The sequence below is a fragment of the Ctenopharyngodon idella genome, chromosome 3 (genome assembly GCF_019924925.1).
Source record: "Ctenopharyngodon idella isolate HZGC_01 chromosome 3, HZGC01, whole genome shotgun sequence".
Classification (NCBI taxonomy): domain Eukaryota; kingdom Metazoa; phylum Chordata; class Actinopteri; order Cypriniformes; family Xenocyprididae; genus Ctenopharyngodon; species Ctenopharyngodon idella.
Genome location: NC_067222.1, coordinates 48,647,267 through 48,670,643, shown reverse-complemented (window position 1 = coordinate 48,670,643; position 23,377 = coordinate 48,647,267). Strand labels below are relative to the sequence as shown.

The 23,377-nt window shown below is 38.6% G+C and overlaps 1 protein-coding gene across 5 annotated transcripts; it reads left to right on the top strand.

Moving 5' to 3' along the window:
• The first annotated feature begins 4,986 nt into the window (after nt 1–4,986).
• On the top strand, nt 4,987–11,947 carry LOC127508782 (uncharacterized). 5 transcript variants are annotated; one of them, XR_007928932.1, is made up of 9 exons: nt 4,993–5,057; nt 5,149–5,220; nt 5,363–5,428; nt 5,515–5,586; nt 5,691–5,756; nt 8,047–8,117; nt 10,598–10,696; nt 11,321–11,365; nt 11,460–11,947. XR_007928932.1 is itself a non-coding variant. In XM_051887152.1 (7 exons), exon 7 carries the CDS (start codon nt 8,571–8,573, stop codon nt 10,428–10,430), a length of 1,860 nt encoding a protein of 619 aa, XP_051743112.1. In that variant the 5' UTR covers nt 4,987–5,057; nt 5,149–5,220; nt 5,363–5,428; nt 5,515–5,586; nt 5,691–5,756; nt 8,047–8,117; nt 8,214–8,570; the 3' UTR covers nt 10,431–10,583. The 5 variants fall into 5 exon arrangements, 4 of the variants coding, with proteins under 4 accessions (XP_051743112.1, XP_051743113.1, XP_051743115.1 ...); XM_051887152.1 differs by lacking the exons at nt 10,598–10,696; nt 11,321–11,365; nt 11,460–11,947 and adding an exon at nt 8,214–10,583 and having other exon boundaries at nt 4,987–5,057; XM_051887155.1 differs by lacking the exons at nt 10,598–10,696; nt 11,321–11,365; nt 11,460–11,947 and adding an exon at nt 8,214–10,583.
• Nucleotides 11,948–23,377: the final 11,430 nt, after the last annotated feature.

The window sequence follows — 23,377 nt, the reverse complement described above, 5'->3', positions numbered from 1 at the left end:
TCTTTTGGACAACTGTCAAGTCAGCAGTCTTCCCCATGATTGTGTAGCCCACAGAACTAGACTGAGAGACCATTTAAAGGCCTTTGCAGGTGTTTTGAGTTAATTAGCTGATTAGAGTGTGGCACCAGGTGTCTTCAATATTGAGCCTTTGCACAATATTCTAATTTTCTGAGATACTGAATTTGGGATTTTCCTTAGTTGTCAGTTATAATCATCAAAATTAAAAGAAATTAACATTTGAAATATATCAGTCTGTGTGTAATGAATGAATATAATATACAAGTTTCACTTTTTGAATGGAATTAGTGAAATAAATCAACTTTTTGATGATATTCTAATTATATGACCAGCACCTGTATATCACAATGCCCTCAAAGTTTTCATGTTTGAATTTCGCTACAATGGAAAACTCCTCTGGTATGTACAAGGTTTTGATGTGTATGTTTATTTACATTACATGATTCAAAATGTATAAGTGTACTGGACAATTCAATGATTATTTGCGGCACAGTTTAGTGCATGTTTTGGTATAATTATCAGTTATGTATTATCAAAGCTTGGTAATGGCCATTACATCACAATGAATATGATATTTGATGGTCCTAGGTTTTCAGTACTGATATTCTTTTAATGTCTAACAGGATATTTTACTGGACTGTAATACTTGTAACCCTTTAAGGAAATAGTTTTATTCTAAGTCCAAATTTAGTTTTAAGTTTATTTATTTATTTTTTTTATTATTGTTTTTTTTTTTTTTTAAATGCATCTTAAACATCTTTAGTTTGATTTTTGAATAACTGAACCAGTTTCTCACCATTAGTATAGCCATAGAGACTGGCATGGTGTAAAACATGTGTAACAGGAATAAGTAGGAATCCATTATTGAATGTTTAACTGTCATTTGTGTTGTGAACAACAGTTAAGATGGCATACCAGGGACCAGTTTACGACAGGGCCCCTCTCTAACTGCTGGTGTGTAAGAAGATGTGCCACACTGTGATTGGATCTTTGGTGAATGAACATAAACAAATGTTCAGCAACATCAGATAAGATGTTGGGACAACTACCAGACACCTCTTCCAGAGCAGAAAGGGGAACCTTCTGCACCCACCAAAACCAAGGAGAGGACTCCTCATTGGACGACACATTGACTCTAACCACCAAACTCATCAGACACCATTTTAACACTGTACTTTATGCTATGCAAATGAGTTCCACACTAGGGTGGGCAACACCGGGGTTGCTTCAGATAACAGTGGCCAATCACACTCCAGGATCGGCAAGGCGCCACATTTCAATCTCCTCCTCATTAGAAAGGGATAAATATGTCCCCCGGGTAGACACACCCTTGTTCTGCGTTTCCAGCTCGACGGGGAAGGAGACATTAACAGACACCCCACGTCCTGAGTTTCTGACCTGACGAGGAAAGAGACTACAAGACTGTTAAGGTGAAGCTTTCGCGAGCAAAACCTTTTACATTGCTTTCAGCTGCACTCTAGCTGCAAAAAGGGCCCCAGCTTTGAGGGACTTCATCTGACCCTCACGGCTCCTACAGCAGCGCAGCCCAGTCCGTAAAGGACCTCTGCATTGGCAGACATTGCCTGTACCACACGGCTCCTCAGCGACGCAGCCAGCCTGCAAAGGAACCTGTGAAGATTCATCTGACCCAGCTGCCCAGTCCATCCTAAAGGACCCTCTTGGTGCAACCGAAGTTCAGCATCCTCCAGCCCAGCGTGGCACGACTACTGGATCGCAACTCCGCGCCCTCCCACTGCACGCAGCCTGCATCATCAGTGGAAGACGTCTCTGCTACCGGATTGATCACCCGACTGTGTGGAACGTAAATATAAACTTACCAAACCTCTTTCTAGAGACCTTGGCATTAGTTTATACATGCAGCATATGTTTTTCTAACCTGTCTAGATAACAGTTACTTGAGGTCAGCTTGTTACAAATAATAGGGATATTATTTGTTGAATGATAAATAAGCAATTATTTATCACCATTTTACCAGAGCCATTAGGTGGCTTCCATAAGAAGCATTCCCATACAATTCTCTTCCATTCTACATTCAGTTCAACAGCATCGCATTTATCCATTCTGTGTTCACTTCATGTATTTGTTTCTTTGATTTAATTCAGTATTCTCCTTTTTGATCATTATTTTACTATCTTTTAGAAGTGCATATTCATTATTTCATTATTGATCGTTGTGGTATTTACTCTTGCATGTCTATTGTTAATAAATTTCATTGATTTTTATTATAACTGTGTCTTCCTTGTGTTGATGATCAAAAACTCTACTAGTTGACCAGACTCTCACAAATCCTTCAGATAAATCAGTTGACCAACTCCCTCCAGTTTATATTAATTCTGAATTATTGAACAGCTCTTTTAGAGTGTTCTTAAATTGTTAAGATAGTATTCTTAACTGGTGCCCCGTATTACAAAAGGGGGGAGGGGTCATCTGATACACTCATAACCACACTTAAAGTGGCACGTGATCAAAAATCACTACGTCACTGGTGAATGGAGTAAAAATCACTACATTTGTTTAGTGTTGATGCTGCCCGAGATGATGGTTCCCTCGGGCGACTTGTAAACGATGACCATATTAACCCAAACAGCAAGATGAAGACAATACGTGTGGATGGAAAACCTCACCTATGCTTATTTGCCACAAGAAGCATCAATCCTGGTGAAGAAATCACTTATGATTATGGTGATTCTGAGTGGCCTTGGCGATGCATGGTATGTAAACCTTTACAGTAACAACTTTTATTTGTTTTAAAGGTTAAAATATTAAAGGTTAAATGTTACCCAAGGTCATTTTCATGGCTTTTATGTATCACATTACATGCATGTTCATTACATTATGTCAAGTTGTGTGTAGTTTACACCTGTTTTATGAGGACACTGTTTTATCAGGACATCCAAAGAAGGTGTTCTTCATGTATGACTTAACCAAAGAATCTCAGTGTGTTGTTAGTTGGACAAAACCCTTGTTTATGAGGACCCTAGTTGTTACAGGGACACTGGGGTGCCACAATATGGAATATTAGAATCAATACTGATAACCAATAATTCACAACGCCTTGTGGCCAATACCAGTACCGAAAACGTAACTTTTAATCTAACAAGCACAATTATATATAATCATAATAGAGGTAGGTAAAAACAATTGTCATACGGAAGCAAACATGGAGAACATTAAAGTAAGTGATTATGCATTTATTTATAGTGTGATCTGCTGTGGAAGCCAGCGAAATTATACTCAGGCAAAATGAAAAATAAAGACACGGATGAGAGAGCAGTGTTGTGAAACTATTATGATACAAGCTCTCATGTTTTGCTTGTAAGCATTACAGTGACAGCTTCTGACAAATCACTGCCCTTCTACTGACTACCTGTCACAACTTACTTGATAACATTGGATATGTAAAATCTTTAAATTGACTCCATCAGCGTAGAATTATGAATGTTGAGTGATGTAAAAGTCGCATGAATTTCAATACGACTGTTCAGACTGCGGTCACATTGCAAAACATCCGATTTGTATTAGCTTTAGTACCACATATGGAAATGGCACAAATCGGAATTGAAAAGATCAGATTTCTTTGTTTTGTTTGTGCTGTTCACACTGTCATGAGAAAAACAGATATGAGTCACATGTGAGCAAAAAAAAAAAAAAAAAATTGGGGTTTGAGCCACATTACCTGCAGTCTGAACGTAGCCTTAGAAACAGATTGTTTGCCACAGATATGTCACTGAATTATGACTGCACAAGCAAAAAGGGAGTCACTTATTGTACGACTATCATAGGCGCAATGTCTTGTAACCACTATCACTCTCGTACATACAAATTCTTGATATCAGGGTGCCATCCAAATGTAACTAGTTACCAGTGTCCCCATAGTTACTAGCATCCTTGTAAACAAGGGTTTTGTCCAACTAACAACACACTGAGATTCTTCAGTCAAGTCAAACATTAAGAACATGTTCTCATGATGTCCTCATAAAACGTTGTCCTCATAAAACAGGTGTAAACTACACACACAACCTGACATACTGTAATGAACATGCATGTAATGTGATTCATAAAAGCCATGACCATTACCTTAAGTAACATTTAAAAATGTAAATATTGATTTGAAATGGAACTACTTTGTAATCTTGTATATTATCTCAAATCAATATTTCATGTGCACATATTTTATTAAGGGACCCTGATTATCCTGTTCATGTTTATTTTGAATTAATTACTGGCTGACTGTACTTTGTTCCTATGATGTATTTCATATATAATGAAGGTTTATAACTCTTAGGTGAAGTGATTCTGTATGTAAACTTTATTTCTAATTTTCAGGTAACCCGTAAGACCCAGTTGTCCTCAGGCAGTGAAGATTGTGCTGCTCTTACTGTTGGACTAGACAAGGTAAGTGAGAGCTGTGCTGTAACAAAATGAGCAAATGTAGCAAGGATGTTAATGAGATCTAGGCTGTTAACTTATTTAGACCAGTGTTTTATGTCTAATTTTGTGTTTTGTAGACTCTCAGTGAGGTTGATTCCTCCATTCTCAAAATGAATACTCTGTCCCAGTCAGAATTCAATGGTGTACAGAAGGTATTGCTTCTTCTTTTTGGAACTCAAATGTTATGACCAAATATATTTAAAGGGTTATAATTAATGCATGATTGTAAACTTGTGTCACCCTGTTTTAAATGTGCAAGTCACTACTGTAACCCATTAATTACTTTGCTTACTGTGGTTTAGAATGTGCCATCATATCTGAATTTGTTCTGGTATCTTTATCCTTCTTTTGCTCAAGTATTTCATTGATAACGTGAAATTGATTTAATTACATGTTTTCAGTTGACAGTGATCAGTCAGTGTTAATGGAGTCAAGTATCAGTGCTGATTCATTTGGATCATCTCTGAATCCTTTGTCTGTAGTAGAATGTTTTATATTTTCTTCCTTTCCAATGATTGCAGGTGATGCCTGAGAAGGAACAATTACCAATGGAGGATCAAGTATGTGCTGAGAAGGTTGCAGAGAAGGTAATCAGAAGATGATTGCATAATTTTAGAAAATGCTAGTGTAGTAAGAAATCTTCTCCACATCGTACTTGATTTTTCATGATGTTTTTAGATGTCACCTGTCAAAGAGCACTTGGTAAATGAGGAGAAGAGCTCTTGTGCCCCCTCTGAAGTTATCTGTGAGGTATTTGCATGTTTCAGTTAAACTATTTACAGCATTTCCCATTAATTACATTTACTCTGGCTGCCCGACACAGTCCAATCTGTCCCACCACCGTTTGAATAAACTGAATAAACTTAAAATATTTTTTTCTTCTTGCTTTCAGAATACCACTGGGAAGGACCAATTATCATTGGAGGATCAAGTATATGCTGAGAGTGTTGTGGAGAAGGTAGTGAGAAGAGCATTGCATCATTTTTGAAAATGCTAGTGTACTAAGAAATCCACATCGTCCTTGATTTTTCATGATGTTTTCAGATGTCACCTGTCAAAGAGCACTTGGTAAATGAGGAGAAGAGCTTTTGTGCCCCCTCTGAAGTTATCTGTGAGGTATTTGCATGTTTCAGTTAAACTATTTACAGCATTTCCCATTAATTACATTTACTCTGGCTGCCCGACACAGAACTGAATTAACGTTTTCCTCTTGCTTTCAGGATACCACTGAGAACGACCTATTATCATTGGAGGATCAAGTCTGTGTTGATAAGAATGTGGAGAAGGTAATAAAAAGTGCATTGCATAATTTTAGAAAATGCTAGTGTAGTAAGATACATTTACTCTGGCTGCCCAACACAGTCTAATCTGTCCTGCCTCGGTTTGTGACCTGAATGAACCAAAAATATTTTTACACTTTTCACGATAACATAAATTGTCTTTGACCTTGTGTTCTGTACCATTGCTTTAGCAAAGCATCTGTCAAACGAACAAAATTGAAAGTACAATATGTGTTAGTGCGCTTAGCAAATTGCAAAATTGCAGAAGGCTGTGATTTAATTAAGCAAATATAAAGTCTGTTGCTCTCCAAGTTTTAAATTGAAAATCACACTTTGTTCACGCAATCAACTCGTGATCCTGTTTCGTCAGGTGTGTGCGCTGCACGAAAACAACGCGCAAGTTCTTTCCCATCTTGCGCCTAAATGGTTTGAAATCACATTAAATTACAAATGCCGGAAACATTAAATGGAACCGAAATGCACCGAAGTGTTTTATCAAATCCCTGGTTCTTGGAAATATGGAACCGTTTTTTTGATACCCAACCCTAGTTTTTAGTAAGATTAAACAAGGTTTAAATAAAGATTTGTGTTACAATATATCAACTGGTAACCTTTAAGCTCTGTGACACAAATGTTCTTTAATGATTGTAAGTGGGCTTGACAAATCTTCACAATTTTGTTTTTCAAATCCAAATTAAACCCTGCAGCTCGTGACGACACATTGATGTCCTAAGACACAACGATCGTTTTTTGTGAGAAACCGAACATTTTTTACCTCTAAATACACCACTATGTCCAACTGCCTTGAGCATCTGGTGTGTGAGGTCTGAAAACGCGCTCTGATGACAGAAGTGATCTCTCGCGCTTATACTTCAATGATTGCGAGAGATCACTTCCGGCATCTGAGTGCATTCGGTTTCTCACACAAACTGATCGTTTCGTGTCTTAGGACATCAATGTGTCGTCACGAGCCACAGGATTTAATTTGGATTTGTCTGTGCATGTTTTTTTTTTTTTTTACTCTTATAGATGGAATTGCCATGCATTATACGACTGACAGACCGTAACGGTTGGAGTTAAAAATCATCATTTGTGTTCTACTGAAGAAACAAAGTCACCTACATCTTGGATGCCCTGGAGGTTAACAGATAAACATCAAATTTTAATTTTGGGGTGAACTATCCCTTTAAGGCTAAAAGTAGCTCCTAACTTCACAAATCATTTTAGCGCTAAAACTAGCTCCTAAATCTGTGAAACGTTAGTAATCAAGAGGACTCCTAAGTCACTAAGACCAAATCACAAACAATCCTAATGGCCGTTGCTGCCAATCCGCCTCAGCAATCCACCCAAAGACACTGTACACTATTGAGGCGATAGTGATAGAGCCTTGGGTGCTGAACTTTTTCTTCATAAATACAATACATATTTTGATCTATAGATTTGAATCTATGATAAAATGGCAAAAATAAATCTGTAATAAATTAAATTAAATAATGTCCGATTACCTGTGGCAGTTGTTTTCACAAGTTCACAAATGATTGAATAGAGTAAAAAAAAAATTAGCTTGCATATTTGGCATGCTGTCCAATGGGATCGAGGACTCCGAGCTTGGAATTTATTTAGCCTAAACCCAGAGTTCTCCCCCGTATCCCCAGCCAAGAGTGAGGAATGGGGTGGCGGAGGGATGCAGAAAACTGTCGAGGTAACTAGGTGAGGCGGCTTTCGTCTGTGTATACCTCCTCTCGAGCTGATTAGATAGACCGTTTGAATGAGCTCCTCCAAAACTTTGTTTATAAAACATCATTTGTCGCTTGAATTCTGCATTATCTTGAGACGCAGACATGTAAGAGGCTGACAATTAGCTGAACATATACCAGTTTAATTAGTGACACTTAGCCTTTATTTGTACATGGCAACATTTTTATTTTAAAATCTTTATTTGTATATGGCAACATGATGGCTCATTCTACAATATTTCTGTGATTAAATCGCTCCTCCCCCATCACCCAATCACTGTGGGCATAGTTAGTAAGCATGTTGACATTCATAGCAAGGAGGTCAACCCCGCCCTTACTCTTAGCTTAAGACTTATGTCTGTTGCTTAGTAAAAGTTTGTCTCAGCAGCTTTTATGAGAAAACTCTTAACATTTACTGCTATTTAGAAGTCGTAGTGGTAAGATAAAATCTTTGTGAATATTGCCCCAGATGTGTAAAACCATTAATAAGAACAGGGGGTAATATTGTTTGTGTAATTTTAGGCATAGAATCTTATGTTAATGGCTGATTTCTCTCATAGTGTGTTCTAGTTTTTGGCACAAGTCCTGCTATTCAAAGCATCATGAATGGAATAGAAAACAGTCCTTATGGGTAAGAGAATGTTTGATTCTGTTTTTTTTTTTCTTTAGTTTTATGAATTACCATACTTTTCTTGTTAATTAAATTAATCAAATATCTCAACAATAGGAAGTAAGTTCAGAGGAAGATTCGCTGTCAAATGAGGAATACATACCATAGTCTGAGTCAGACAATCAGTCAGACAGTTCAGATGAACTGACAACAAGACCAGCAAGATATGATCAGGCTAAACACCTCTTAGATATACAGGGAGCTGCATCCTCTAAGTTTAGTGAACCTCTGAGATCAGACGTAACACCCCTGAATATATCTCAGGGCAAAGGAAAACAAACCTTAAAGGCCAGGGAAGCAGCTTGTGTGTATGAAAAGTCTGACTTGCTTTGTCATGAGGAGCAGTTGACTGATGTCGAGACAGACAGTGAACCAGGCGGTTCTGGTGAATGCCACCTTCCCAGAAATGTGGTTATGCAGTCACCCCGATCACACAACGGAGAGGAGAGTAGTGAGAAGATTTTGAATGCAAATAGGGCGGCAGCATTGAGAGAGGAAGGGAGGGAAAGCAGCATGGCTGAAGCAGATCAGTGTGTGCAATCAGCAAAAATTTCTTGTTCTTCAAATAGTAAGAACTACTGTTACATCTGCGGGAAACCTCAGTCCAAGTTAGCGCGCCATTTGAAAACCCACATGGATGAAGTTGAAGTTGGGCAGGCTTTGTCACTCCCTGTGCACTCGAAAGAACGTAAAGCAATGCTGCAGAAACTCAGGAACAAGGGCAACTATCAGCATAACACAGATGTTTTACAGTGTGGAGAGGGGGCTCTTAAAATAAAACGGGCACCAAAAAGACAGTGCGATTCCAAACAGTTTGTGCATTGCATGTACTGCAAAGGGATGTTCGTACGGACAGATCTATGGCGTCATTTGAAAAAATGTCCCTCAAAACCAGTGTCTGACAGTGAAAACCAAGGGAGAACCAGGGTTTTGGGTCTTGCAACTATGGCAGAGTCTTCATTCAGTCAGCAGATCATGCAAGGAGTTTGGAAGCTCTTAAGTGTGATAAAGCAGGATGACATCTCTGCTGTTGTCAAAAATGATCTGAGTATTCTTCAGCTTGCACAGTCTTTCTTTAACAAACATGGGCATGACCCTACCAAGTTTGAGTACATTCGACAAAAACTGTGTGAAATTGGAAGATCGTTGTTGACGTTGCGTAGAGAGTTTTCTATATACAGTCTTGAAGAAGCTGTGAAACCTGCCAATTTTCATAGACTCATTCGAGCGGTCCAGAGGGTGTCTGGCTATGATGACGAGAGTCACTACTACCAATGCCCCAGCCTTGCACTGAAACTGGGGCATTCGCTGAATAAGATCTGTGAAATCATTCACTGCCGAGCACTGATGTCTGAGGACAAAGAACTCATCACGTCAACAGAGACCTTTAAAAAGCTCTATTCCTCAAAGTGGTCTGAGATGATCTCGAACACTGCTTTGGTCACACTGAATGAGGCGAAATTCAACAAGCCTTCAACGCTGCCTTTTACTCAAGATGTACAGTGCCTGCATCGGTTCCTTGAGAAGACTGCACATGATGCATTTCAGAAATTAAAAGAGACTGAATCACCTCAAAGCTATGCAGAACTAGCCAAAGCGGCACTCACCAAAATCATTGTGTTCAATCGTAGACGCGCAGGAGAGGTCTCGAAAATGCCGCTCAAAGCCTTCAAAGAAAGGGACAGCACTTCTCTTCATGATGATGTTGCCTTGGGCCTGAGCAGGTTTGAGCAGAAACTCTGCCGCCATTATAGTCGAGTTGAGATCAGGGGGAAAAGGGGAAGAAAAGTTGCCATTCTTCTCACACCAGATGTGGTTGATGCTCTGCTGCTGCTGGTCAGCAAGAGAAGTGAATGTGGAGTGCTGGACACGAATGAATTTCTGTTCGCTAGACCAAACTGCCAAAGTCACTACAGAGGCCAGGACTCTCTCAGGGCCTACGCAAGTGAATGTGGAGCTCAGAATCCAGAGTTTCTAAGATCAGCTCATCTGTGTAAACACGTGGCTACTCTCTCCCAAATCCTAAACCTGAAAAACAATGAATTAGATCAGGTCGCTGATTTCTTAGGACATGATATCCGCATCCATCGCGACTATTACAGGCTGCCAGAAGCCACTACTCAGCTGGCTAAAATTTCAAAATTACTCTTAGCCATGGAAAAGGGATGTCTTCCTAATCTTCAAGGCAAATCACTTGATGACATTGAGATCGAAGGTATGTTCATCCTAGTGAAGGCAGTACAGTGGATCTTTTACACTCATGGGGAGGTTTAAGGAAACTGATTATAAAGAGTTACGAGAAATTATTTGATGCGCCATTCATCCTGCAGTATGCTGTAGGGTGTAGTCTAATTTGGAATGTTTCATAAATGACTTCTGAATATGGGTTAAACAGGAGTAAGTTGTTCTTGTGTTATAAATATATTTTTTTTACTTTTAAGATGAGATCAGTATGACGGATTCTGATGCCAGTGATCCTGATGAAAGCGATTCTGAGGATGATGCTCCTGCTGGAGCTGCTGGCGTCTCCAGTAATGCTGGTATGTTAACTAACTAAGTTTATCTTTATGAACATGTTTATTATTTTAATACATAATTATATTAGATTGTTACCATGAATAAAATGCATATATACAATTTTATGTTGTGAATACATATTTAGTTCTAAAGGACCCTTTTCATTCCCACAGTTATCAAAATTGCAAATTTACTAAAATTTAAAATTTCTCATGTTTAAAGTCCCCCTGTAGTCAATAATTTTAGCATATTGGCTGTTGGGTCTCATATATCACTATAAAAGTTTACTCAACTATGATGACTTATGTTTCTGAGAACCCTGGAAATGTGGAAATGGTCCATTAGGGATGCGTCAATTTCTGGCCGATACCAATAAGTTGATCATTTTCATGTTGGCCAAAAACTGATAAATGACAGATGAACCTAAGTTTTAAAAGAAGATATTTAACAGTTTGATAACATTTCATCTCCAGAATAATATTTTGAATATGCTGTTTAAAATATTATTTTTAGATATCAAGTGTATAAACAGTTCTAATTTTTAGATGCATGCCTTATTTTTTATGCATGACTTAATTTTTAGATTATGCAAGGAGGTTTGAGTTACATCTGAGTTTCCTGATCAATATATAACTGATTTCTTGCAGATGTTCAGAAGATGCCCATTGAGAAAGTCACTGAAGTTTCTCAAGGTACCTGAGGTTTAAATTAGAATACGACCATCATTGTAAGTACATGAGGTCTCATATAGTTAGAGCTTACTGAAGTATGTATTCTTCTGTACAGAGAATGAGAGTGAGGCAGAAAACCCACGGAAAGGACAAAAAGTGTACTGGTCAAATGCTGAAGTTACAGCTGTAATGAAACATTTTAAGGCACACATAACCAAAGGAAAACTGGCCACTCTGACTGAATGCAAGCAGTGTAAGACCGCCGAGGAGCCGGTTTTGGGAAAGCGCAGTGCACAAAACATCAGAGATTTTGTAAGAAATCGAGGAATTAGCGTGAAAAGAAAAGCTCAAAATAAGTGATGTTGCATCATGTGTCACCTTTGATACCGTACTATTAAGATTTTTACTTTGGTTGTTTGTTTTGTTATTTTCATTCTGTAGAGTAAAAATTGATGTACGGTAAGAGTTCATACTAAGACTTCTCTATAGAAAATCTAGAAGTTTATCTGTTCTTTAAAGGGAAAGTTTGTCAAAAGATGACAATTCTGTCTTCATTTCTTCACCCTCATGTTGTTTTAAACCTACCTGTTTGACTTTCTATTTTCAGTGAAACACATATTGAGATGTTTAGCAGAATGTTAGGCCAGCCTCAGCCTTGACACCATTGACATTCATTGCACTGTTTTTTTCTATACAGTGAATGTGAAGAGTGTCAAAGCTGAGGCTGGCCTAATATTCTGCTTAACATCTCCATATGTGTTCCACTGAAAATAGAAAGTGAAACGGGTAGGTTTAAAACAACATGAGGGTGGGGGTAAACATTCCCTTATAAAGTTTCTCTATACATTGTAGCATTCATTGATTGTTCAATGAGTTCATCACGCTGCCTGTTTAATGACATATTCAAAACCATACTTGTATGGTTAAAGCTGAAGAAAGAAAAAAAAACCTAAATGTCTGTTATTATAATTTCTAATTAAAGTTCTTCTTAAACACTTTGGTCCTTGTAATGTTGTTAATGCAGTTGTGTATTGTTTAAGATCAGGTACTCTTTAATCACCTCAGTCTTGCTAATACGCCATATCGTCAGGTTTGTGTGTTGTATATGGTCATGTACCTGTAAAACACACTGGTCCCTGTAATCCAGAGAAATGACATGTTTTGTGTATTGTACAGTAGGTGTCCTCATAAATCAGGTCGTACCCAAAAATCACAATTATGTAATAGGCGGGAACATTTTTGGATGGGCGGGAATGTCCTTGTATACCACTGAAATATCATGTTGTCATATTTTCCATTCTGTTGTGTGTAAAGAAACTTTAAAGCCAGATTTGTGATCTGTAGATCAAAACAAAATTTTTGATGGTTTTATCATCACTGTAGGGCATCGGGAAAGGTGTGTCCCCCTAAACCACAATCCTACTGGTTTGAGCATCAAAGTCCTTCTATACCACAAAAACCAGTATGTATGTGTGTGTCTGTGTGTGTGTGCAGCTTATAAAGGGTCACTGATGGGAAACAGGTGTGAGTGCATGATTGGTTCCTAGGTGGGGAATTGTGGGAGATGGAGTCCATATAATGAAAATAGAGCACGGAGCCAGGGCACATGTAACAGTGCCCCCCCCCCTCAAAGGAGTGGCTTCCAGACACTCCTAAATAGTCCTGGAGGGAAGTGGAGTGGAGGCGGACCAGGGGGCAGGTTGGAGGGCCAGGTCTGTGGAGAGGAAGGCGGCCTGGAAACTGAAGCAGGGCAGATGACCAGGGCGATGAAGACTGGACAGACGGCCAGGTAAACAGACTTGAAGACCCCCATGGCGGAGCAGACGACCACCAAAGCAGTTCAGATGGTCTTGAAGAGCCCCACGGTGGAGCAGACGACCACAACAGCAGATCAGGTAATACTGGGAATCAACATGGCTGAACAGGAGAAACTGAAACATGAAGCACAGAGGGGTTAGCATTGGCCACTAGGGCCATGACAGTACAGGCAGGGAGCTCAGAAAAGCCCTCCAGGGCTCTGACTGGAACGTCCTGTCTGGTCATGTTGCGGCGGGCAGACAATTCAGGAACATCCTCTGCGGTTGCGTCGAGACAAACGGACAGTTCTGGTACGACCTCTGCGGTCATGTCGAGGCAGACAGGAAACTCAGGGATGACCTCTGTGGTTGTGTCGAGGCAGACAGGAAACTCAGGGACGACCTCCGTGGTCGTGTCAAGGCAGACAGGAAACTCAGGGACGACCACGAGGCTGGATTCTAGGACTGGGACAAACTCTGGACTGGACTCATGGAGAGAGGTGGACTCAGGAATGGACTCATAGATTGAAGCAAGCTCAGGAGCAGATTCATGGACTGGAGCGGATTCATGGACTGGAGCGAGCTCTGGAGCGGGCTCTGGAGCGGACTCATGGACTGGAGTTGGCTCAGGCGTCGATTCATGGACTGGAGCAGTCTGGACTGGAGTTAATGTGTGCGCAGTCCACACACACCAAATAGCAGTGGCCATAATGGCCAACGCTGCAATCTCTGAGGGCTCAGGCACGGCAGCCATCTCGGCTGAGGGCTCGGAAAGATCTGCTGAGATGTGACGAGGCACAGGAAGAACTGCTGAGATGTGACGAGGCTCAGGAAGATCTGCGGACACATGACGAGACTCAAGAAGATCTGCCGAGACGTGACGAGGCTCAGGAAGATCTGCTGAGACGTGACGAGGCTCTGGAAGATCTGCTGAGACGTGACGAGGCTCTGGAATGGCTGCAAATACAGGAACAGACTCCGATGCAGCCATCACATGAACAGGCTCTGGTGAGGGAATTACTGGGTTTAGAGGTGCGGAGAGTATCGGGGTCACAATAATCAGAGTGGAAAACATAGAACTTTGCAACGGTACAAGCGCCGCTGCCACCAGAGCTTGTTGAAGTTGGCCCTCACCCAAAAAATTCTTTGGGTTCTTAAAGTTCTCTGTTTCCCTCATGGTGAAAGATGATCCACACAAAATTAGGGCATAGTCCATAAAGTCTCTTAGACTACAATTAAACTTCCCTTCTGGAAACCAGGATTTTATGGGCTCATTTAGTCCAAAACGGAAAATGTCCTTCAAAGCCACATCATCAAATGGAACTAGAAAAGATAACTCACAGAATTGGTGAACATATTCCTCAATAGATAAGTCTCTTTGCCGAAGGTGTAGTAGCTGGGTGACTGGATCCATGGTTGGACTGGAAACGCTCATAAAAGCCGCTGGATCTTGGGATGGCTAAGTATTCTGTAATGGATGGGAGCAGGACAACGGAGTTGGAGATCCACGTGCAGGCTTTAATAAACAGAATGAGCGTAGTCGTACAGACAGAGGGTCAAACACCAGCAAACAGATACAGGAAGGCAAGGCAAAAGAGTAATCCAAACACAGGCAATGGTCAAGACAGGCTGCAAATGTTCATCAAACAAGGAAACAGTCCAGAGTCAAAACACAGGCAAGGTTAGGCAAGGAACATGGAATACAAGGTAGAATACAAGGCAAAATCAATACATATAATGAAAATAGAGCACGGACCCACCCACGGACACAGAGGCTGTCTCTTCTGATGTATTTAGCAAAGGTGAGGAGGCTCCTGTGGTGCTGGCAGTAGTATTTCCACTGGGCTCAACAATGTCCTAGGAACAGTCCAGAAAAGAGTAATAAGTCATATATGCCAGTACAGCTCTTCTCAAAAACATGTGCATTTTATCATCAAATATTAGAAGAAATTACATCTTCTCAATTGTGTGCGTGCATTTTACAAGGATACTACAAAATGTACTGAAATGACTGCCTTGATTGTCAAAGATTTTCATAGCACCACACTGCTTACCTTTCTATAAATTCTCCCACTCCTTTGATGCTTGTTGGCCAGTCACCTTTCCCTCCAAACCCATTTCTTTTATTAGTGTCCTGTAACATTTAACCAAAATAAACAGTAATGAAGTGCACATATCTCACAGTAATCAGGCACAAGCACAATGTTTAACAGATTACTCACTCCCAAAGTTGTTTTGCAGTGTATTTGGATTTCAGGAAACGCTGCTCATTTTCAGCACAAAAACGTATGAGACTTTCCTCAGGCGTCCCTGGTTGATACAGTACATACAATACTGATGGATAATGTTGCAATAAGCACGAAAACTGAAAGCACTGTTTGTTAATATCATGTTCATGTATTCATGGACGTAACCACAACAAAACAATGCATTGATCAGACGTGCTGTAAAAGATAAGTTACCTGCCACTGGACTTGTATTTATGTTGTCAAATCACCAGGCATCAATAAAATATGTTATGGAACTATCGTGCAGTCAATAACATTATTCATATTTTATATGAATAATGTTATGAATAACATTATTCATGAATAACATTATTCATTTATCATACTCCTTTGTTTGGTCCCAAAAAATCATTGTTTGAAGGGCTATCTGGCCCTTCCCCCTACTCCTACCCCTCCAGCCAAAAGAGAGAGACCCCTACCCCTTCACATGAACACGTGAAATGAAGAGGAAAGGGAAAGTGAAGCGGTAAGGGGTAAAATTAGGATTGAGATTAAATGTCCTGTGACAGATTTGAAGAGGTTTTCAAAACTCTGATCTGATCAACGAGCTAAAGAATCATGCTGAAATCTTGAGGACCTGTTTGTCAATGCAGTCTGACCACTGAAGCCAAAAGATCTGTCCACTCTTTTCGAGGTGAACTTCTCACCCCTTGGCAGCAACAACAGGCACACGGAAAATAAGAACATCTGTTTCTGGAGAGACTGGTTAATTGATGTAGAAGGTAGGGTTTTTTTTTTTAATGCTTTATCATACTTAATGTTTCAGCACAGTTTCACAAAAATAATTCTCTTAACACTTTATTGTTTACTGTTATTGTTGTACTGTTATTACCTTTAATGTTTTATTTGTATTTATTATAGATACACATTTTGCTTCATTTACTTCATTTATCAAAGTCAAATATAATTTCTCTAAATTGAAAAAGTACACAACAGCAAGTAAAACAAACAGCCATCCATCTGGCATCTAAATGTTTCACTGCATAAATGGAACAATAAAACCTGATTCAGTTTTTGATTGCATTTGTCTGAATCCTTTGTTCATATTGGAGTCTAGAAATCCTGCTGAAACCATTTTGTCAGAGCATGAATCAGACTTTTTAATTTTACAATGACTCCAGTTGTTACTAGAGAGTTATCAAGTTTCTCACTTTAGAATACTGATCCAAATAATTAGTAATTCCTTCTGAAGGATTTGGTAATACTACCCTATACAATTTTTACAAAAAATGAAAACAGGAATTCTTTTAAAATTTTATGATTTTTTTTTCTTGTTATATTGTTTATAATGAATTGATTGAGGAATATTAAGAAGGTTTATGTTTAACTTTAAAAAATGAATGAGGAGGAGGGTAGTGAATGACGTCCCGGGTCAATAAAGACCTTAGGTATGCATTTAAGGGTTAAATAATTAGGTCTACAGATTAACAAAACAAAAGAAAATGTGTTTTGGTTCATTGAATGATGTCTTGCTTTTAACTGTATGACCATAAATTACGAAGTACAGTTTACTGTCTCAGAAGCAGGCCCGGCTCCAGCTTTGAGATGTAGGGTGGGCCAAGTGAAATTCCTTGTGGGCCTAGAGTTTTAATATTATTTTATTTTTTCCTCATAACAAAACTTTATTTTATAACGAAAGAGGCAGTTCTTGAAAGGGACTCCCTATATTTCAATCAGGGCAGGACTGAGGGGGCTGGGGGCCCCTTATGTTTGGGCCATACTTACGCTACAAATGTCCTCAAATAGAACAGAGTAGCAAAAATACACACAAATTAAAATATGCTTTGAGGTTCCTAAAACAAGTAACATGCAACATTCCTAGCCTAGTCAAAGTTTAGAGGTAATATTAAAAATACATTATAATACAATAAAATACAGGATGTGCTCTCTCAGTTGAGAGAAGATCAAAACCCTGAAAAAACACTGAGTAATAAAGCCAGAGATGAACAGTATTTTTAAATGTATTTTCATGTCTGTGTCCTCTTATGTCATATTCTGACATTTAATCAGTTACATTTAATCAGTCAGTTCAATCAGAATAAGAAGACACTGTATGGCTATTACCAATCAAATAAAATCATTATCAACAAAATCCATCTTTGAATTTACACTTACTGTTTAATGCAGCTCAGATGTGTAATGCATTACTAATTAATTAATAACTGTAATTTAATTACTTTTCCTTCAAAAAGTAAGGGATTACTCTAAATTTATCTGTAACTTAATTACAGTTACTACTGTTGACAATCCCACAATTCCCTGCGTGACACTTCACATTTGATGTATTTTCGTTGAAATAGCTGTTTCTTCTTAGATGACACTCAGTTATGTACATTAGGGTTTTAAGTTACATCTAATTTTGTTAAATTAATGTTTATTGCATTTTTAAAATTTCATGTGTTACCATGATGGTGTTTATTGTTTCTGTGAATGACGCTGTGTGCACCTTCTATATATTAATATTGTCCTTTTCAGCTTGTGGAAAAGCTGCTAGTGATGAACTTTGATTCATCATGTGACTCATCACCACTGTGTTTGTGTCTGTGTTAATGAAATATGTTTTTTTTTATTGTAAATTTAACTTTTTTTTTTACGTTACTACTGTATTTTTTTTTTTACAGTAAAGTTCTGGCAACCACAGCTGCCAGTTTTTTACTGTAAATTTTATGGGAATTTTTTTTACAGTGTATTTAACAAAACTTTCGATCATGAGGAACAAGGAGTTCCAGCGGGTCTTGACGTCCAGGACAATGAAATGGCTTGGCAAGCCTGAAACATAATGGCCAACTGAAATAAATTTAACTGAATAATTATTAATATGTATTAATAAACACCAGTGCATTCATGTATTAACAGTAACTAATAACAGTGACTGAATTTCTTTCTTACCCAAGAAATGCTGCTTCTCCTCAAAGATGTTCTTTACAATGGCATCCCTCATTCTTGCAGACCACTTGGAGATGGATGGGATGTTGTAAACCTTTTGTGCAGCAAGGTTGAGGCTGTGCGCAAAGTACCCAAGCTTTCTGATCTCTAGCTGCCGTACGGTCACTTCCATATTCACAACTTTGTTTACAGTAATTGCTACTACTTTCTCTCTTAAACTGAATTCTTGAATGACTTCTCCTATCTCCTCTGCCACAACTGGACTGCTCTGAGACTCATGTACAGCTTGAGTGTTGAGAACTTTGTTTTAGCTGGTCTTTTTTAATATAGTGGACTGTCACCGTTATATATTGAAATCTTGTGTCATGCTTGTCCATCTGTCGCTGGGGGGTGTGCAGTAAGGGGTTAATCATTATGTAATGTTTAATAAGTTTGTTAGTAAACATTAACAAGCACATCATAGTTATTTGAATATATATATATATATATATATATATATATATATATATATATATATATATATATATATATATATATATATATATATATATATATATATATATATATATACACACACACACATATATATATATATATATATATACACATACATACACACACATATTATATATATATATATATATATATATATACACACACATATAAATATGCAGTCCTTAAGTTTTGCCTCTTTGTCGTCATCTCTGTTTGAAATCTGCAATTGCAGTTATTTGCTAAATTATCTTTAAGTGGGTTGTGCATTGGCACGGCTCCTCAGCGTGGATGAATCTAATATTTGCTGTCAGTCACCACACCGGTGTGAATACTGTACTTTGGAATCACAGATTCTATGGCTTGAAGTCTGACCAAAATAAGAATTTTCACTGGAAAATGTCATCTGGGGCTGTATTAACATAACATGTTATCTAACCACTAAGAATTCTCCTAAATAGCAGTAAAAGTTCTTAGAGTTTTCTCTTAAAACCTATTCACAAAGCTGCCGAGACTGCAGAGGCAGCCAAACTTTTACTAAGGAATAGACAGAAGTCTTAGGCTAAGAGAAAGGGCGGGGTTGACCTTGTTGCTATGGATGATGTCAACACCCTTACTAACTATGCCCACAGTGATTGGCTGATAGGGGAGGAGTCTCTGAATTAGTCAGTGAATTAATCATAGAAATATTGTAGAATGAGGTATCATGTTGCCATATGCAAATAAAGATTTTAAAATAAAAATGTTGCCATATTCAAATAAAGGTTTTAAAATGTAGGCTGTCACTAATTAAACTAGTATATGATCAGCTAATTGTGAGCCTATTACATCTCGAGAGAATGCAGAATTCAAGCGACAAATGATATTTTATAAACAAAGTTTGGGATGAGTGCATTCAAACGGTCTATCTAATCAGCTCGAGAGGAGGCATATACGAGAGCCAACTCACCTATTAGTTACCTTGACAGTTTTCTGCATTCCTCCGCCACCCTGTTCCTCACTCTCGGCTGGGATACGGGGAGTACTGGGTTTGGGCTAAATTCCAAGCTTGGAATCATCCCTTTGAACAGCATGCTAAACACACTTATTATATATATATTTTTTACTCTATCGATCATTTGTAAATGTGAACTCATGAAAACAACTGCCACAGGTAATCGGACATTATTTATTTATTTATTACATATTTATTTTTGGCGTTTTATCATAGATTCAAATCTATAAATCTAAATATGTTGCATTTATGAGGAAAAGTTCCAACACCCAAAGCTCTATCGCTATTGCCTAAATGGTTTACACAGTGTCTTTGGGTGGATTGCTGAGGCGGATTGGCAGCAACGGCCATTAGGATTGTTTGTGATTTGGTCTTAGTGACTTAGGAGTCCTCTTGACTACTCCTAATGTTTCACAGATTTAGGAGCTAGTTTTAGCACTAGAATGCTTTGTGAAATACTCTTAGAGCAAAAATTTAGGAGTCCTAAATTTAGGACTGACACTCCCATTATTTTTAAGTTTCTCCTAAATCGGCAAGTTAGGAGCTACTTTTAGCCTTAAGATGTTTTGTGAATACGGCCCCTGAACAAGCAAGTAATATGTCTGCCACTTTTGTTCTGACCAACTGAGAAAAAAAGCATTACAATAAATCGCGCTGCCAATGGTGATTAAATCTAACGATAGCTTAGCTCAGATCACGACAAATCGTGCAAATTATTGTTATTGTTATACTTTGTTCTCAAATTGTTGATGTTAACAACATCAGCATTGCGTGAATACATAGTTCAGTTATGAAACTCTAGATGGCACAGACTGATGGGTCCTTAATGCAAGCTGATGATAATTACAGCAATAATCAACTTGGTACAAGCTGTTTGGTCCATGTCACTTCTGTAGCCAATAAGCTTGTTGCTCACACATTTAAATGGCTGGTTACATTCACTATAGCAGTTTGCAGCACGCTTCAGAGTTCCTCTAAAACCCTCCACCTGTATAGATCTGCTATGGGTTTATGATATATGCTATTTGTGCAGCAGCACTATGTGTTACTTGCAGCAGCGTATCGGCATATGTATTACCAGTAGCAAGTTCCTGTACTTGCTTTGTAGCAGCAGCAATAATCATCAGCAGCAATAATCTACAACAGCAGCAACAATTTAGCAGCAGCATATCCATTACCATGCTTAAAATCTTCCAAGAGTTGTCATGATTGAACTATGTGTATTGACTGTGTATTAGCGTTACCTGTAGATTTCAATTTCTGTAGCCACTCCGTAGTCTTTTGCTTTGACTACGGGTGAATCTCCAGCTGATGATTTGGACCTTTCCGGATTACAATCTGCCATCAAAATGACAAGTTTAATTATTCCAGTTTCTGTGAGAACAAGCTATCCCCCAGTTTCACAGACAAGGCTTAAGCTAGTCCTAGACTAAAATGCATGTTTGAGCTGTTTTAACTGAAAGTAATGTAGCGTCTGGATAGATCCGGCTAGTCAATCAACTTTGGACATTTCAGAATGCTTTTAGCCTCCTGAACTGTGCATGTAAATCACGAATCGGCTCCGGCAAGTCCGGGACCAATTGCCCCATTGGCACCTTTGTTACCCCAGTAAAGAAAAACAGAACATATTCTCACCAGCTCCAGAGACTTCAAAGAGTCACCCTGGTGGGACTAAAGGACATATGGTCACAGACACTGGCCACAACCCCAATACACACACACATACAGACACTCACAAACACGCATGGAGATTGTGAATGTACATTTATCCTCCAAATATGACTGTGCCAATATGTACCCGTCGCTGTATTTAAAGGTGCATGTATTTATCCCTAGTATATAAGCTTAGCTATGACTGTAGTTGTATTAGTTTACTTCCAAACGATAAAACTCAAGTATAAACTGTATCTCACCTTTTATGTCTTTGCCATCTGACAAGTTTGGTCTCATTGTAAAGCTTTCGTTATGCTCTAATTGAAAATGTATGTCACATGACTGTAAAATGCATTCTTCTATTTTTAATGGTACTTTGAAGAAAATGTACTCAGATCGGACACTTCGTAAACCATGCAAATTAGGTCATAAATGGAGACAAAGAAAGAGTTTGCCCGCCAAAATCGCACCCTCATCATTGGCTGATGTATCCCAGGAGGCGTTCTGGCCTGTTGTCCTTAAAACACAATGACACGCATCTCTCTTCGTCTCTCGATTGTCTCTCGCCATTTAACACCCGTCTCTCCCGGACGTCTCGGCGACCGCGCTTCCATCACGCGCCCCCTCTCTTCGGGACGACCATCTTTTGGCAACAAGTTTCTTTGTCAAACCCTCTTCATCCGTCGCCCTAAGTCTTCTCTCTTCATCGCCTAGGAGACGGACTCTTTTTCTTTATTTTCCGGTTATCTTACTCTTAAGTTAAACCCTTGTTTGAAAATCCCGCCGAAGAACACCTTCTCGGAAAAGGACCAATCGCTTCAGCCGCACGCACCGAAACTCCTGCAGAAACACGAAACGACCACAGCACCTGAACCTATGCAAGTATAGAACCATTCTTTCCAAAGCGTTTTAAGCTCGATGTGTAAGCTGAGTTTCCTTGCTGGCTCTCAAAGGTTTTAACTGTTAGTAAGTTGCCATTTCTTTGATCACCTCTGTTTTCTTGACTTTACTTTCGCTTTCTATATATGTGTATTGTTTGTGTATGTTTAGTAGTATAGTCTCTGTATCCGTAGTTTCATATATATTAAATACATTATATTCATGCTCGATTGTCTTTTTTTTGCTCATGCAACAAACCCAGGTCACTTTAACGTTTCGATCCAGTATCCTTGCTTTACGCATTGATGCTAGAATAGGAAGTCTTTCTCGTGGCCAGAGAAAAACCTTCCTTTTATAATCGGCTATGAGGAGCTAACGGTTTGCTGGACAAACTAATAGTTTCTCTAAATTATTATCAAACCAGAACTAATCATATATGTGATTGATTATAATTCGTTGTAATTAATTCACAATATATGTATAATTCCCTCTCGGGTCGGTATATGTATTATAATTAATCATAAAGCTTTATGATTTATTATATTCATATATTTCACCCATAAATTAATTAAATACCTGTACAGATTCGCTACATTGTTTAATCTTTTTCTCACTGATTTTTAAAACATTTATCCAATAACTTGTATCTTTTCAGTCTGTTTTTAAAAATTGTATCTTTTCAAAAATTGTATTCAACATTTCAATCTTGTCTTGTCACATGTCCCCTATGGCGATCTCAGAATTCAATTCGATGACAAAATTGAAATCCTGCAGAACGCATACGGTTTGAAAATGGAGGTTGTTTGGGAGTGCGAATGGGAAAAAATGGAAAAACTTACCCCTCTGTGATAGTACTTATTTGGCGCCAGAGAGACTGAAACCTAGAGAAGCACTCTTTGGTGGTCGTACCAACGCTTATAAACTCTACCACAAAATGGGGGGGGTGATGAAAAAATAAGCTACCTGGATTTTACGAGCTTATAACCTTTTTGTCAGTCTAGGAAGAGCTATCCGATCGGTCACCCCGAAATTATTTTCCATGACT

Coding starts and splice junctions, on each gene's coding strand:
- LOC127508782 (XM_051887153.1), top strand. CDS start 8,571: ATGCAGTCACCCCGATCACACAACGGAGAGGAGAGTAGTGAGAAGATT.